We start from the raw sequence: 19010 nt of genomic DNA, 5'->3' as shown, positions 1-19010 counted from the left end.
AAAACGAAGAATCCCAAATTTGTGTTACAAAATTATATATTTTAATAATATATAGTGGGATAAGTACAATTATAAATTATATGAAGAGTTTTTCTTTTTTGGGGTAATAATTATACGAAGAGGTTGACTTGGAATTCATGAATCATGGGGTCTTGCAGTTTTTTGGGGAGAAACAATAATACATGTTTCATGGGTGAAATTGTTTTTTTTTTTTTTTTTTTTTTTTTTTTTTTTTTTTTTTACATTATCCATTATATATATAGTTTTGGAGAATATTCTATCGATAGAAGGTTTTATTCCATACAAGTTAAATGCATAAATATAATATAATGGCTTTTATTACTAAAATATAAGCTATTAATTTCACCAAATAACTTTTTGGATACAAAATGATGTGTCATCCAGTGGTAAAATCTGTCAAATAGCTATTCGAATATTTATAGTTATATAATGAATTTAGTTTTTATTCAATTGTTCATTTTCCTTTATTAGGTTTTAGTATTAAAAATAAAAAATAAAAAATAATTAAATAGCTAAATAATTATTGTATATAAATATATATATATATATAGGATGGTCAAAAAATGAATCTAGAATTAGTATTTGGTTTTAGCTGGGGAAAAAAAACAAAAAGTAGAATTTGGCAGTTCCGGGTCAAAATTTACTTATTTTTGTCAATTTTTCATTTTGGTCCTTTTTTTTGTCAATTACTCATAAGATACTGTTGTCTTTTCTTTTTAGTCCACGGTCGACCAAAAAATAATTAGTAATATTGAAGTATATAATTTTTTAATATCCACGTGTAGAGTGTTCGAGGAAATAAATATAAAACAATTCAATTAAAGTGAAGAAACCTAACCTATTTTTCATTTTTTGGATGGTCCATTTATAATTTTGTTTTTTGTTTTTAATCTTTTTTGCTTTTGCCTTTATTCTTTTTCAAAGAGACCAATTGATGATAGATGTGTTCCAAAACCTCGGTCACTATTATTATTTTGTTTGCTTCTAATGGAACTCATTACTAATTTGTTATTCTTACCCTATCTAATAAGAAAAAGTTGTCCATGCAACATTGTTTGTACGTGGGGCATAGACAATGAAGCAACGACTAATCATAATATTATATCTTCTTCTTTTTTCTTTTTTATATATATAATAAAAAATCAAAAGTATGCTCAAGCATAAAATCCTAGTATGCTCAAGCATAAAATCCTCTTTTTGAAGCAACACAACACTTATATTCATACCTCGAAATTTAAACATAAAAATATATACTAAAAAAAACCTATAAATTTAATGGATATAAAGTGTAAAATGTACCCTTTTTTGCAAGATGTTTCATTTTCTAATATCCCAACTCTGGATAATCACTAAGATTCAGGTTTTTTTTCTTTGCATTCTATTTTAATAATTTATTTAGCAAATAAAAAAATTATCAGAACTTTTAACAGAATTTTCCACAAATATTCAAAAATTTAAACAGTTACATAAACTAGTTTTGGAAAAGCATCAAAATGCCATAATAGTAACACCTGCTTCTACATCCTTGTTAAATTTTATCACCTAGGTTTACACAGACACTCTACATATTCATACAATTCAGTTAATAATCCCTAAATAAAAGGAAAATGACGTGCAAAAAGGAAAAAAGAAAATCCTACAAAGAGTTCTCATAACCGAGTTTATATCAATCAATATGAACCATCTATATCAGCTACATATATCTTCCATCAACTAGTGGTATGACAACCCAGAATCAGTTCGTCTGCTTTTTTTTTTTTGGGGAAATTGTAGTTTAATTACAAAAAATGAAAATCGCAAGACATGGGTGATAGAATAATCAAATATACATCTATCAACCTTGCTGATAAAACTGGCAAAGCTCATCATATTATGGAATTGAGTTAAGGAATCATGAATAAACAGAGAAACTTTTGTTCATTCTTGAGTATGCACCGAGTATGAGTTTCCATGTTGTTGTATCGAAATCTTAGTCTTCGTCCACCAACTACTCAAAACCTCTAACAATATGAAAAACATCAGGTGGCTGGCCCTTAACTTGTTTCATCTTACTACATCGGCTCCACTTTACCTACAATAGCCTTTTGTGCAGCTCGCCTTTTGGTTTGGATTTGGGAGATGTATTCAGCAACTATGATATGGAACTTTGGAGCAAGCTTGCTTACTGAAGAGACATTAAGACCAGCCTTTTTCAGGTCTCGTACCAGATATTTTTCACCTTTCTGATAATGAGTGGGGCACAAAGAAGGAACTGTGGATCTTAGTATTGGTTTATTACAGAGGAGAGGCCCTGTCTGCATACTGGATATAAGAACGAAATGTTTTAGTAGCTTAAATACTAGTATATGACATAATTACTAATGTTAAATATAGTGAACAAATCAGCCACTTTCATGCAACAAAAGTACAACATTTGATGACCAAATGGCTTCACATGTGCACAAATATGCATGCACATGAGCACACCGACACCAACACATCGTCCCCTTTGAAACAAAAACAAAAGATACATATATATACATCATCTGTTGGGCTCCACCGTGCAGCTTATGCTTGGCCCCTATCGTCAAGTTAAATGTAATATGTGGTTTCTTACTGGTAAAAAAACTATGATGGTGTGAAGCATAAGCTAACCAATGGTGCCTAGTAGATGATTTCTCTACATATAAATTTGAAAGAGAAAAGGAAGAAGAAGAAGAATAAACAATGCACCATGTAGACAAAAATAAACTACAAGATAAATCAGTTTTATCTCAAGGTCAGATAAATTGAGTTCTCTAACTTACAAAATCTTCTCTAATAATTCAAAGTCTAGCTTGGCATGCTGCCCAGCATCAAGACAAACATAAACTGCCAAGTCAGTCTGGTAGAATGTATAAAACTTATATAAGGACTACGTATCTACAATGGAACAATCACAAATTAAACTCGGTGTTTAATTTTACAAATGGCATTAGAAAACACAAATTTCATGATGCCGAGTTGGTTTATCAAACTCCATATTGCAATAAAGAATGTATAAAACAGCATTTTAACTTTCCATGAAAAGCACTTTCCAAAAATTTTATTCCAGCATACCATTAGGTTAATGGCATCTATGGATGAACAATTGATTAAATGGAACAAACAAGAAACAAGTTTGCTGACTCATTGTAACTACATCTCTTTGCCTACGAGAAGGAACAGTCTTCTGGAGTTTCCAACAATAAAAATAAATATTGTAGTTTTCTTCTGTTAAGATTATCTTGCAATTATTGTCTTATAACAGGGGAATTCTTGACTACTATTGAGAAAGAGTCAACACCATCCTATTTGAAGGGTCGATGAAATGGACTGACACTAGACATCAGTTTTTGTAGGAGCACCTTATAGCTCTTGGATTTCGCTGTACTAATAACACTGCAGATGGCCAGATGAGTTAGCTTCTTGGTTTAACGACTTCCAAGAAAAGTGTTGAAGGGAAAGGATCTCTTCTAGTAAATAATTGAGCTTAAAACCTTCATTCTCATACATACATATACATGGGCATAGATACATACATAATAAAACTTACATCTCCATATTTTCTAACCATTCCAATATCCTAGTCATCAAAGTACATGTTTAACATGATCTCCTATTAAGCTCCCATCCAACATTTCCCTGGAAACAAATTATGATGTGATTCAACATATCTGTGATTTACAAAATGCTTTCCGTTCTATAATCGCAGACTTTTATTCTGGTCATCACAAAATTTCTCATCAAACTTTGTTATGAATTTAACAAAATTGATGTTAGGCAAGCATTCAGAATGGCTAGAGTTAGAGTTAATATAGATCCTGATGTGAAATAAGCAGGCTACGATGAAATGAACAAAAGCAATACATGATATGAGATAGAGTGTCTCTCAAATAACTGTAATGAGGAAAGTTTATCCAAACTCACAACCAAATTTCAAAATTAGATGGAAATAGAAAATTAGAGTAAGAAAGATTGACACACTATTGAAAGATGAGCAATATTTCAACTTCATAACTACAAACTACATTAAGATACTCATAATTTCTACATCTTCACATCCAAGTTCAACAGCACAAGTTTTAAACCACACAAGAATATCTTTGGAGAAATAAACAAACCAACTGAACTTGAGTAACTAGTATTAAAGCGGGAAAACTACTACAGCATCACAGGAGTGAGGGAATTATTTCTATATGAAACCAGGATGTTATTATATTCAGATTTAAGATGCTCTAAGGTAATGACTGAAGGACGTTTTTGTCAAATATGCAATATAAGGGAATGACTGAAGGACGTTTTTCTGCATCATTAGCTGGTAATATTCAACTTTCATTAAAAGCCCACTAATCCTCAAATCCTTGAAAAGATACTACTTTCCATCCCAACCAGTTATTTCCCAGTTCTAATTCTTAAGCACTCCCCTCACCCATTTCAACCAAATTCCTAAACTACTTTTTAGACCAAATTGCAAGGAACCAACACAAAACGCATAAAAAAAGCAAACTTTCAACATGGTCAAGATTTTATTGTAGAGATTAGGCCAAAAATTATATGATTTCCACAAATTGCTCCTAATTTTATGTAGCAGTTCAAACAAAACCTAGAGAAAAGTAATAACAGAAAGATAGTAAATTTCCCCCCGCCAAAAAAAAAAAATTTGTTTAAACGAAAGGAATTTTATTTCCACCCTTTTCTTCCACATTTCTTAGCAACCAAACAGGCAAAGGGGAAAAAAAAAAAAAAAAAAAAGAGAGAGAGAGAGAGAGCCAAACCTCTTAAGAACATAGGTGCAACCCTTATAGAGCTTCTGCTTGGGATCAGAGAGTATATGAACATGACAGAACCTGGTCAAAGCCATGGCCTTTGACTTACACCCAGCAACTTGGCACCTCTTGATTTCATCCCCACCATCCAACCCTAAGCCTAACTTGCCATTACCATTATCTTCGTTGGAATTGGCGGAATTGGAATTGGGGTTGTCGTCCTTGAAGGGACTCTTGCCGTAGGTCCAGTAATAATCCCTGTGCTTGAGCTTGACCATGTCCATTATAACCCAATAGTGCTCCCGATAAAGCTTAGCCAGCTGCTTGCAATGGCGGGAACGGCGCTCCAGAACCTCCCGCCGACTGAGGTAGTCGGATTTGGCGAGCACCGCGTCGCGGTCGGAACCATCGATGGTGAGCGGCGGCGGAGGTGAAGGAGACGGAGGAGAGTCGGCGTTGTCGGCCATGGTAGTGAGTTGGTTTAGCTCTGAGACTGGAAGTGAGTTAACGATTCGAGTTGTGTAGAAACTCGGCCTCTTTTTTGGGTTTTGGGCTTGGTGGGATTGAAGAAGTCGGTATTATTATTATTATTATTATTTTTTGGCTTTGGAAACTCTTTTTCTGTGTGTCTGTCACGTAGAGTAGACCTGGCAATTTAGGTCATGACACACGGTGACACGAGAAAACGACACGGAATAAATGGGTTTGGGTTTATTATAAATGGGTTCGGGTCATAATCGGATCAACCCGTTTAACACGATTATTAATCGTGTCATTTTCGGGTTGACCTGTTTAACTCGAAATTGACCCGTTACGATCCATTTATTAAACGGGTCAGTTTCAACCCGACACGATTATACACCTATTACAACCCATTTAAATTTAATATTAAATTAATATTTTATTACTAATATAATATTTAATAATTAAAAAATATTAGAAATTAAAAATTTTATACAAATAATTTTTTATTATTAATTTTTTAAAAACAAAAAATATATTTTTAATAAAAAAAAAAAAATTCAGATCTAACTCAAAAGTCGAGAGTCAAGCCCTATTTTTCAATTTTGCATCTTATTCTCCAGCACACAACGCCGCAGCCACCATAGATCACACCAGCCAGCTCCATTTCCAATCTCCATCAGCCATCAAAGCCTCCTTCCTCTACCTCTGCTTCTTCTCTCTGCCTCATCAGCCAGCCCCATCTCCAAGTAAGTCTTTGTTTCCTTTTCATTTCTACATCTCCTCTATCCTGTGTCTCTTGAGCTTTTTTTTTTTTCTGCGAAACTCTCACTCTTTGCTAAGATTGGTGGGTACATTTAATTAATAATTAAGTCTACATTAAAGTTACATAAGAAGTGATGAATCATTACCGACAATATATAGGAAGCGACGTACGAAAATGCAAGCATTGTAGGTCGCAATTTACAATATAATTTAAAAAAGATTGGGAGCTTTTGACTTCATTTGGGTAGGTTGAATTTGCATCAGATATTTTGCTATATTAAATATATAATTTAAAAATGAGAAAAAAGATGGTTCCCCAATATTTAATTAGTATCCATTGTATACAGACATAGACCCATATATTCTATATAAATGCTAAAAGGTGGCTTTGCAATAAAATAATTAAAGAGAAGAAGAGATAACTTATTTTAGGTTGTTTACTTTAAAATTCTCAGACAGAAATTGACTAGGATGCATGTGAAGTTTTATCAATCCACGCATGAAAGAGAGAGAGAGAGATGACACAAAGACATGTTCCATAAAATTTCCACATAAATATATAATATTTTTATATTAAAGGGACTACATATTTATGAAAATTAACCTTATTTTTGTAAACAGATTGACATGGTTTTCGATTCTGCCATTAAACAATTGGAGGTTATTCTGCCATTTTTATATTCTTTTTTCTTTAGCCATCTTGTACCTCTTATAGCTTGGGAAATGAAAAAATTATATATGTGCATATGTGTGAATATATTTTGCTTTGTGATTTGGAAACAAAAAATTATATACATGTTTATTATAAGGTTGTTATAATATTTTATTTTAATATATAATTTTTTTTGGTTTGAAAACATGTAGATAAACATGGATGGACTTCAAATAAATCTTGAATCAAGTAGCTTTGAAATGCCTATTAATTTAGAAGATGTTGCAAGTCCTATGGAGGGAGTCACAAGTGGGCATAAAGTGAAACGCAAGAGAAAACTCACTTCAAAGGTTTGGTCTTACTTTGATGTGCTTCCTTTGGATGTTGATGGTAAGCAAAAATGTAAATGTAAAGATTGTGGTACCATTTATCTTTGTGATAGTAAATATGGAACGGGAAATTTGGTGCGTCATTTGAAAAATTGTGTGAAAAGAGACACTCGTGATATTGGTCAATTATTGATATCTCAAGATAGAGGGACTATCTCATTGAATGCATCTAAATTTAACTTTGAGCATTTTCGAGAATTGGTAACTTCGGCCATAATCATGCATGATTTGCCTTTCCAATTTGTTGAGTATGAGGGAATTAGAACCATATTTCAATATTTACATCCTGATATACAACTTGTTTCTAGAAATACTGCTAAGTCGGATGTTCTTAAAATGCATTTGAAGGAAAAATGTAGGATAAAATGCATGTTGGATGCAACTCCTGGTAGAATTTGTTTGACTTCTGATTTATGGACTTCTGCAACTACTGATGGATATATATGTCTTACTTGCCATTTCATTGACAAAGAGTGGATCTTGCAAAAGAGAGTGTTAAATTTCTGTTATATGCCACCTCCACATACCGATATAGCATTGACAGAAAAACTATACTCTTTGTTGTGTGAATGGGGAATTGAGACAAAATTATTTTCTTTAACTTTGGATAATGCTTCTGCCAATGATGTCTCTGTTGATATGTTAGTTACTCAATTGCAATTAAAGGGGGCTGTAGTTTGTGATGGTGATTTTTTTCATCTTAGATGTTGTGCTCATATCATTAATTTGGTAGTACAAGATGGGTTGAAAGATATTGATAATGTTGTTCATAAGATTCGGGAAAGTATTAAATATGTAAGAGGGTCACAAGTAAGAAAACAGAAGTTTTTAGAATGTGTTAAATTGTTGTCAATGGACTCTAAGAGAGGTTTGAGGCAAGATGTGCCTACTAGATGGAACTCTACATATTTAATGCTTGAAAGTGCATTGTACTATCGACGTGCCTTTTGTCATTTGGAGCTAACTGATTCAAATTATAAAAGTTGTCCTTCTAGTCATGAGTGGGAGAAGATTGAAAAGATAAGTAAATTCTTGGGTTTGTTTTATGATATCACTTGCATATTTTCGGGCACTAAATATCCTATTTCAAATTTGTACTTTTCCTCGGTTTTCTTTTGTTATGTTACATTGAAGGAAAATATTGAAAGTGAGGATGATTACTTGAGAACCATGGCTAATCAAATGCTTAAAAAATTTGAGAAGTATTGGTCAGAATTTAGTTTGATATTAGCCATTGCAGTGGTTGTGGATCCTCGATATAAGCTTCAATTTGTAGATTGGTGTTATAGAAAAATTTATGGAGCAAGTGGTTCTAGTGAGTTTATACGTGTGAAGAGCAAATTATTTTCAATATTTAAGGAGTATGTTCAAAAAAGATCTTTGACATCTTCTACACATTCTTTGGGGAAAGAAAAGAGTAACACATCTTGTGGTGTTGGAGAAGATGTCATTTCTTTTAGAAAGACAGCTAGTTCCATTTTGAAAGTAAATAACTCTTAAATTTTTTATTAATTTTAATTGTTTGTATTTGTGTTAATTAGTGATTATTTATAATTTTTTGAAAAATAATCTTATTGAAATTTTTATTTTCTAACACTGTAGGAATTTAATATTTGTGAAATTGAAGAGTTAGGTGCCAATACACAAAAATCACAATTGGAGCTTTATTTAGAGGAGCCAAGGATGGCTACTGAAATTGAATTGAATGTGCTTGATTATTGGAAAGCAAATCAGTTTCGTTATCCTGAAGTTGCTTCAATGGCTCGTGATCTATTGAGTATCCCTATATCCACCGTTGCTTCTGAATCTGCTTTTAGCATTGGTGGACGAGTATTAGATCAATTTCGTAGTTCATTAAAGCCTAGCACTGTTGAAGCGATAGTTTGTACAAGAGATTGGTTATTTGGGCAAAGAGGTAATTATTTTTATTAATGTTTTCTTTATTTCATTTGCATATATTAATAATTTTTTTGTTTCACTAATTTATTTTATTAATGATTTTTTTGTTTCACTAATTTATGGAATGCAAGAAAAATTTGAAGCACAACTTGAGGATCTTACTGAAGATGTTTTGAGCTGTGATATCAATAAAGAAGAATCTTCAAGTCAATGCTCTAATTATGCTAATACTCAAGCATAAGGTAATATCAATGTTAAAATTTATTTTATTTATTTTATTTTATTTTAACATTTTAACTTTTGTATTATATTTAATTGATTTTTTATTTATTTATTTTGATATTATGATCCCAGGCTGGATTGTTGAGCACCAAAAATCGACATATTTGGTTTGGAATCTGGACATCGATAAATAAATTTGGAGCATAATGATAGTTATGTCCTTTTTCCTTTGGTTTTATATGTATTATGATAACAATTTGATACCATTTATTTTATTTTGTATTGGTGTTTTACTATTATTAGGACATTAAATTTTATGTTGGTGTATTGAATTTGTCTTTTTTAGCACATATTAAGACTTATGTATTGTGAATTATAATTTTTGGCATTTTAAATAAGTTATTTTAATAAATAGGTTAGTTTTCGGGTTAATAGGTTAATTTTCGGGTTAACGGGTTAATCGATTAGTTTTCGGGTTAATAGGTCAATTTTCGGGTTAACGGGTTAATAGGTTAATTTTCGGGTTAATAGGTCAATTTCAGGTTAACGGATTAATAGATCAACACGACCCGTTAAAATAATTGTGTTAAACGGGTCGTGTCGTGTTGACCTGTTTATAAACAGGTCGGGTTAGTGTTTTGGATACCTGACACGATTAATAAATGGGTCGTGTTCGGGTTAGGCATTTTTGACACGATTATTAAACGGGTTGACACGAACACGACCCACGAACCCGAATTGCCAGGTATAACGTAGAGTCCCCAATAAACCACTAAAATTTTTTCTTTTGCACCTATGTCCTTTAACTTTTCCATATTTCTACTTTAGTTTTGGAAACCTCTTATTCTGTCACGGACACCTTTAAACTTCATAAAGAATTATACTTCCTAAAGCCCATTTTTAATTGTGTGTGTATATTTATACTTTGCTTTCAACAAGCCATCTATAATGACTTTTTTTTTTTTTGGTTTCCGAAGACAATAGAAACTCCTTTCTCTCAGTCCTTGAAAAAAAAAAAAAAAAAAAAAAAAGAAACTTAAAAAGAGTAAATATAATAACAAAAGTAAATAATAAAGTTATTATTATAATAATGTATTGAAATTATGATTAGCAAAAAAAGTAATAGTAACAAAGCAAATAAAATATTTTCAAGAAAATATGAATAAAATATGAAAATATTAATAGAATATTAACTTAAAAATATTTAAAACTAAAAATAGTAGATTATATCATTGTATCTTAAAATGATTAATAAATAAATAATAAGCCTAAAAGTAATTTCAGCAAAAACTTTTTTATAATCATAAATATTAATGTGTTTTATAATAAATTATAATTTTTTGGTAGATATTCAATAAATTATATTGGAAAAGATACTTTTGGAAAAATAAAAAAATGATTGCATGTAATTGATGAGAAACAAACATTTTTTTGCTATATCATAGTCTAATGAATTAAAATAGTCACAAAAACAACTAGGATTGAATAGCTTTATTTTTTCCCTTTCAAAATTTTGTAGGGAAAAATATGATTTCAATGCTGTTGACAAATCTGATTTGCCATTCATAATAATTCAATACAAATTTGTAAAATAAAATAAACACATAACTCATTGAAGAAGAAACGAAATTAATTTTTTTTTAGGAATTAATTAACTAAAGTAACTTTATTTTCTAAAAAAAATAACCGGAAGAAATGTGTGATTAAATTCAAATATTTGGACACTCAATTTCTATATAATAAAATAAATAATAAATATGGAGTAAGTGTATTTTTGTTTAATTAAATTTTGGCTTATTAACTAAATTTTATTGAATAATTGTAGTGACAACTAATGTATTAAAAATAGTAAATTATTATCTTTCCAAATATATTTCAATTATATTGAATAATTAATATTGAACGTAAGTACAAGTTAGGCTGCGCGAGAGTGGCACAACTAAGTTTTAAGGGGTAAACTAATAAATATATAAAAAACAGAATTTAAAATATTTCAAGGTAAAATAAATCTGAAGGGGAGTGGGGCATGGCACCATGTGGGTCCGCCTATGCTTTAAAAGATGAGAATAAAAAATAACTTTTTGCAATCAACAAACCAAAAGATCAGCATCTTCTGTCAAAAACTGTAGATGAGCGTAACTTCACCACAAAAATGACCTAAAAATAATAACTAAAAGGTTCCAAGTCTTATTTCTACACCAAAACCGTTTGCCAAATTAAGATTCTATCATCAAAGCATTATCTTATGGAAAATACAGGACAGTAATCTTGAGGTATACATACCCTCTCCAAAACAAAAAAACCTCCATTAAAAATTGGCAAATGACTGGAATATCATGGTCCTCGGCAGCCTAAATAAAATTACATAGATAAGGTGCACTGAAAGCAAAATCATTTCACTATGCAGATCTTAATAACCGAAGCACTTCCAATGCGATGGAGTGCCACAACTGCATCACCAGGCTTGCACAGTCCCCTCTCAGACGCTGATTTGAGAGCAGCTTCCAAAATCACCTCTGTGGATTCTGCATCAGTGGCTTTGGCAGATCCTTCAGCCAGTAGAGGAAGCAAACCCCTGTAGATCAGGCTATGCCTTGCTGGAGTCTCATCGCTGCAGGTCCAATCGAAAGAGTCTGTAGTCAATACAGGAACAACCACAGATAGGATTGGAACCGCCGGCCTATACTTGGCCACCAATTTGGCTGTGGTCCCTCCACGTGTCAATACGACGATGAGTTTTGCTCTGGCCTTGTTAGCTGTTCGTACAGCAGATGATGCAAGACTTTCCAGTGGGCTCATTGGAAGCGGGGTTGATCTTATCATTTCCTTAAAGATAGCACCATAGTCGAGAGAAGATTCAGCCTCAATACATATACGAGCCATGATCTTCACAGCAATTTCTGGATAGGCTCCCGCTGCACTCTCACCACTAAGCATGACACAATCAGTTCCATCAAGAACGGCATTAGCTACGTCAGTAGCTTCTGCACGTGTTGGCCGAGGAGATTTGATCATAGATTCAAGCATTTGAGTGGCAGTGACAACAGGCTTGCCCACAAGATTACACTTGTATATCATCATTTTCTGTGCCAGGAAGATCTTTTCAACTGGGATCTCCATACCAAGATCACCACGAGCAACCATGAATGCATCAGTCTCACGCAAGATCTCGTCAAAGTTGATAACTCCCTCCTGGTTCTCAACCTTGGGAAAAAAGCACAGGAAACATAAAATCACTAGTTGACTAACAAAAGTTGAATATGGTATGAAATCCAATAATAAGAAACACTAATTTTTAAGGAATACATTCAAGCATGAAAAGCATCTACAATCAATCATCACCAAGTTACAGAACATACGACAAATAAACATCCATGCACATGAATGTGAATAGCACAAATAGGGATAGAGAGAGCGAGAGAGAGCAGCTATGGACAATAATTAGATGCCACATCAGAGTAAAAGGAAGCTTTACTTAACTTACTAAACAGCAACTCGTGATTGGATACCTTAAAGACTAGGTTTTTAGTTCAACATATGGTATAAATTCAAATCAAACATGCATAAATTAAGACACCTGGACACCTATCATACAGCATACTAGAGGGAAACAGCATACCTTGGACATTAGCTGTATGTACTTCGCATGGGGCCCAAGAACCTTACGAACGTTAACAAGATCTGATCCCTTCCGTACAAATGAAAGAGCAATCATATCAATTTTGTTGGGAACACCCCATTTAAGGATATCTTCTTTATCTTTCTCGGTCAGTGTTGGTAGATCTACAACGACACCAGGGAGATTAACATTTTTTCTTTCACCCAGCATTGAAGTGTTCTCACAACGGCACCTCACAGTCCCAGCTTTTGGATCACAAGACAAGACAGTCATGGTAATGGTACCATCTGAACATAAAATGATATTTCCAGGCCTCAAGTCCACAGCTAGCTTTTTGTAGCTCATGGCAATTGTCTCCTGGTCCCCCTTGATGTCGTAATTAGTAGAAATTGTAATTTCCTGACCCTCCTTAAGTTGAATAGGTTTTCCATCCTTGAGGAAACCAGTTCGAATCTCAGGTCCCTGCAAAGATAAAAAATAATGCAAACCCATGGATTAAAATATTAAACTACTCAGCAAGTAGAATTTCAGGAAATAAAATTCAATGCTTTTGGACAGCAAACTTTTCGGTGTATCCTGAAAGCACAAGACAGAGCAATAAATTTGTACAAACATTTTTGTATCATATATATATATATATATATTTGTTTTTTCCTTAGTCTATATAGCATTATCAACCCTGCAAGTCAAATGATATGCAACCTATCAGCCTATAGACATGAAGTACCATATTACGTATTAGTTACTCCATAAATGTACATAACAATTGTAGAATTGTGTTTAATTTCAACAAATGGAATTAAACTTAGTTACCTTTCTATTTCCTATATCCTATTTGCCTTTTGTAAATTCATAAATTGCTACAGCGAGAATAGAATGGACAATTCATGCCAAATGATAATTTTTCCATTTAAAAGAAAATGAAAAGAAAAGCACAAGAAAATGAAAAAAACTCTCAAGTTTCATAAGTGAAATGAAGATCTACGATTCATACTAAGACTTCACCTTACAGCAAAGTCTTTCTTTACAATAATCATCAGCAAAGGTGCTGTTAGCTTTTCCTTGTTGGGACACATGGGACAAAGTAACTTAAGAACCTTTGAGTGTTTATAAATCTAGACCGTAGTTTTAGAGGCTGCTTATTGCCATTCACCAAGAAAGTGCTAGATGGAGATAGCAGAATGATCTGTTTTTCCTACTTGAGGAAACATTCTTAACCGGGAAGGTAGCCAAAAAGACCAACATTTCTAGGATACATTCTTAGCCGGGAAGGTTGCCAAAAAGACTTAAAACATCTCTCTAAGAAGCCCAAAGAGAATGCATAATAATTACTCTGAAAATACATAGGCGATGAAGCAAACCAATGTCCTAAATCTTTTTTCACAATATATCCTACCAGTATCAAGTATCAATATTTATCACCTTATCTTAACCAATTATTAAAACATAAAATAATTTTGGCCAACTTGATCCTATCTTATCAATACAATAGAAACGACCGTACAGCTACAGGGCAAGACAGCTTAGAGTCCAACGCAAAAACCAGAAAAATCTTAGATCGGTAGGATATTTCTGCAGCTCAAAACTTAGTGAGTAAGACCTGCAATGCATTTGGTGGCCCAACTTGTAATCAAAAGAGAATGCCATTTTGCTCAAACATTAAAATATAGGCTCACACTTGCCTAAGGTCTATCCATGTGGAATAGATACATACAAATTGAAGAATGCAACACTTTTAAGAGACAAGCAAGCATTACAAGAGAGGAGGGTAAAACAAAATAGCCAATAAGGTATTAAGTCTTAACTCCAACAGGAGAGAAAAAAAGCTTCAATGGAAGAAAGACTAACTTTCCAAGTAATTAATCAAAGATATAAAGTAAACAACATAGAAGAGAACGGGAGTAATCTTTCATTTTTATCATTGTTAATATTGTTTTATGTTGAAATATTGGCGGAGAAAGGTCCCAAATTCCAGTCCTGAAAATAGTTAATGACACCATGACTGAGAAAAGTTCCTTCAATGTGAGAGAAATTAAATCCCTCAGGCATTAATCATACCACCCTCTATCCCTAATTCAATCTTTACAAAACCAATATTTCAAACTCCAAATCATGGGGACAATGTTTTCTTAGGAGATTCCCTTCTTTCTTAGAAAAGCAAAAGCTTACGCTAACAAGGCACAGGCAAATATATATATTAATCAAATAGTCCAAGTGCAACAAGACAGAAAAAAAGATTTCATGGAAAAAAAAAAAAAATCCTATCCTACTAAATTAATAAAAGAGCTAGAAAAAGAAAACAGCAATACATAACCGCCAAATACAATAAAAAAATAAAAAAAAAGTATTTTAGGGATGTTTTATAAACCAAATTCTAACTCTAAAAAGCCAAAACTCGAAACTCCAAATCAACCCTCATTCACAAAAACAGTTTTGAACCCCAAAAAAAAAAAAAATAATAATAATAATAAAAAGGAAAAAGAAGAGGAAAATCGACCTTGGTATCAAGCATGACGGCGCAGAGGATCTGAGTATTCTGCATAGCAAGGCGGAGGTTGTTCAGAGTCTCCTGGTGATACTCATGGGTTCCATGAGAGAAGTTGAAACGGGCAACGTTCATACCAGCCCTGAGAAGCTTCTCAATCATGGAGACGGAACGAGAAGCAGGACCCAGTGTGCAGACAATCTTGGTCTTTGGAACACGACCATCGTTTGGGATCTCCTTCAAGATTCCTTCTATGTCTATGTTGGCCATATTTACTTAAAAAAAAAATCCTAAAAAACCAAACCGAAAAAAAACAAAACCCACAAAACAAAAACAACAAAGATCGATCAACAAACAAAGTCTATTGCAGTTTTAAGATAGATCTCAGTAAGCAGAAAACAAAGACAGACAAAGAAAGCAAAACAGAGAGAAGGAGTTTGGTTTACTGTATTGAACAGAAAGAAAAGTAGAAGACGAAGCTTTGGTGACCACAGCTTTTTCGTTTCCTAAAATCCCAATTTCTAGTGCTGAGTCTCTGCTTTTTACTGACCGCTGTTTTTGGCTGCTGTTTTTGGGTTCGCGTTGCTGTTTTTCTTTTACTTTCTTCCAGAGGCCCTTTTTATTTATTTATTTATTTTTGGTAAAATAAAAATAAGAAAAAGGAAAGGAGGACAAAGGCACGCATATTCGGGTTAGGTCCGTGGAGAGTGGTGAAAGTGGTAGTGGTAGGTGGGTTGAAGCACGTGTTTACTGCTCTCTCAAACGGTGGGCTATTTTTCTCGCTATTTTTTCTTTTTTTTTAAAAAAAAAATTAGAATTTTAATACAATTATAAATAAATAACGTGTAAAACGAGGGTGAAAGAAAAATAAAATTATTATTACCAACACCAAATCTAACATAATCAGCATTTTAAGTTCTTTTTTTGGATAGCTTGGTGAGAAAGACATTGTTTTGTATGTTAATAATTTTGTAATTAGATCTCCATTATATTTAAATCCGAATAGTTGACAATATAGCTTTTTTATATGCATAGATAAATTACTACTAAAAATATTGTTTAAAATTTAAGAAATAAATTTGATGATTTTATTTTTTTTTAAAAAATTGTTTCTCAAAATTCAAATAACAGGTGTCAGCTTTCAATTGGTTAGGTTTTTCCCCCTTTTCTTTTTTTTTTCTTTTTTCAAGCCTGGCCTGTATAAAAACTATCATGTTACTTTGTTTTTTTCCTTGGTAAATAACTACCATATCATTTATTTATTTTTATTATTATTTTTGTTAATTCTACCATCTCACTTGGTGGTGTGGAAAAGGCAAAAAGAAATAAATAAATAAATAAAGTCTGCCTCTTTGAATTCTGGTGGCTTGGACGCTGGTTAGTTGTCATGGGCTTATTATGGGTTTGCAGTCAATTTCTATGTGCGCTCTTTGATAAAACTACCATCACAAAACATCTCCAATTTGGAAAAGAGCGTTTTGGATATTCAAATTCAAAATGTTGCAATTTTCATCCTTGAATTTTAATTTCTTTTATTTTGTTTCAATTAGAATTTTTGACAAAATGTGGATGATATAATGCTAAATTAGAAGTTATAAAATATGAATCTTTAAAATTACAGGGTCGAAATTGAAACATGTTCAAATTGAAAATCTTGCAACAATTTATATGAGAAATTATTTTTGCAATTTCAAACTAATTATATACAATTCCGTAAAATTAATTTTATTATGCTATCATTGTATTTTTTTTTATCATATTTAAAATATATTTAAATTTATATTGATTATTTTATACTAAAAATGCATAAATCATAATAAAATCTGACTTTCAATTAACTTTGATATTTTTTTGAAGAAAAATATATTTATAAATGTGAAACATTGAATTTAATTCAATATAATAACTAAATATATTAATAGGAATCACTTCTCTCTCTCTTTTTTTTTTTTTTTTTGGAAATTCGTATGGATATATATATATATGTAGAGAGAGAAAGAGGTCATTTATGATACGGACGTTTGCATATTATTATGGTGCAGACTTTTTTCAAGATGATGGTTTTTTGAAAAAACCATCATCAATATTATATAATACCATATATAAAAATAATGGTTTCTTAAAAAACCGTTATTTTTGAGAAAGTTTGCACCATAAGAAAATGCGAACGTTTGTATATTAGAATTTCATTATATATATGTTCCGATTTTATGCAAAATAATCATTTTCTATACCAAGTTTGTCCTTAGTAGAATGAGATGTAATGAATCCCAGTAAAAAATTTCTAATAGGATCAAATTAAAACAAATTCAAAATTTGAGGGTTTAACTTATAACATTTTAAACTTAAAAGTTAACATTCAATTTTCTTTTCAATCCTAATTTCTAGGTTTTATCAACATTCTAAACCTTATCAAGTAAAATCAATTAACAATAGAATTTTTCATAACATCTGTCCTATATTTAAACCACGTAAAAATAAATCCCTTGCTACACTTCTTACTCAAAATAATAATAATAATAATAATAATAATAATTAAAAAAATTATGAGATGTTTGGAATGGAGTGTGCTGTTTTTAAATTGGGTGCCTCAACTTACATTATCAAGATGTTGTTGTTATTTTATAAATTATACCCTTCTATCATTTTATTAAAAAAGATGATAATTTTTGTATGTTATAAAATATAAAAAGAATATGTGAAAAGAGGATGAAGAAAAGAGAAAGAATAAAGGAGAGTTATTCTATTCTTTAGTGTGATTCACAATGGTGGATGAATGTCCTATTTGTAAACCCTTCAATGACATAGATAATTATAATAAAATGGAGATACATAACTAAGATAAATAAGAAATAATATACAAATTGTAACTATCTTATGACTTATCTCAAGAAATAAACATATGTATTTGATATTTTCATGATGTTGATAATATTACAATAATCCCTACTAGATGCTTAAATATACGTGTTAATACTGCCGTGTTAAAAACTTTATTAGGAAAATCCAAAGGAACAAAACCATGATAAGGGAAAAAAAAAAAAAAAAGAAAGAAAAGAAAGAAGAGTAGAGCCACCCATGCTCCTTTCAAGAAAATAAATTAACTTTTCTTCAAATATTGTAATTGACACATTCCTATTCTGTGTACAAACTTCTGAATATTGAAGTTGGAAGTTTTTTTTGAATAAATTTGCAAGATTATTACTTAAACGAATAGGATGAATGTCAATGACTTTCCTTTTAACAAGCTTATGTGGGAAGAAAAGTTTTTGGGTAAAATTTTTTATTCTGTCGCTTTTGATGTATCATCTTTTCAACTGAGTTATACATACAAGATTATCCTCATATAATATGATTTACCATTTATTGATGGATAACTCACATGTCCTTTTGATATGTTGAATTACAGACCTTGACCATACACATTTTCCACTTGCTTCATTAATTGCTATACATTCAGCATGATTAGAATAAGTAGTCACTGATGTTTACTTTGTTGAATGCCATGAAATTGCCATATTATTATACAAAAAGAGGTATTCGATCTAAAAAAGACCCTAATATGGATCAGATAAATATTCTACATCTACAAAACCAATGAGTATTGTTTTTGATCTTTTAAGATAAAATAAACCCATCTTAACTGTTCACTGAAGATAACAAAAAATTTGTCCACATCATTCTAATATCATCATGTAGGTGACAAACTGTATCTTGCTAATAACTTAAT

The 19010-nt window shown here is 31.7% G+C and overlaps 2 protein-coding genes across 2 annotated transcripts; both read right to left on the bottom strand.

The window, feature by feature from the left end:
• Positions 1-1655: 1655 nt before the first annotated feature.
• On the bottom strand, positions 1656-5398 carry LOC107421975 (uncharacterized). The gene is made up of 2 exons (XM_048478181.2): positions 4797-5398; positions 1656-2322 (listed from the first exon to the last, which is right to left on the bottom strand). The coding sequence occupies exons 1-2, from the start codon at positions 5252-5254 to the stop codon at positions 2073-2075; spliced, it is 708 nt and encodes a 235-aa protein (XP_048334138.2). The 5' UTR covers positions 5255-5398; the 3' UTR covers positions 1656-2072.
• A 5942-nt stretch (positions 5399-11340) lies between these two features.
• LOC107421991 (pyruvate kinase, cytosolic isozyme) lies at positions 11341-15908 on the bottom strand. Its single transcript, XM_048477455.2, has 4 exons — positions 15727-15908; positions 15293-15570; positions 12796-13257; positions 11341-12380 (listed from the first exon to the last, which is right to left on the bottom strand). Exons 2-4 carry the CDS (start codon positions 15548-15550, stop codon positions 11568-11570), a joined length of 1533 nt encoding a protein of 510 aa, XP_048333412.1. The 5' UTR covers positions 15551-15570; positions 15727-15908; the 3' UTR covers positions 11341-11567.
• Positions 15909-19010: the final 3102 nt, after the last annotated feature.

Source organism: Ziziphus jujuba, chromosome 3 (genome assembly GCF_031755915.1).
Source record: "Ziziphus jujuba cultivar Dongzao chromosome 3, ASM3175591v1".
Lineage (NCBI taxonomy): Eukaryota > Viridiplantae > Streptophyta > Magnoliopsida > Rosales > Rhamnaceae > Ziziphus > Ziziphus jujuba.
This window is presented reverse-complemented; position numbering and strand designations above follow the sequence as displayed.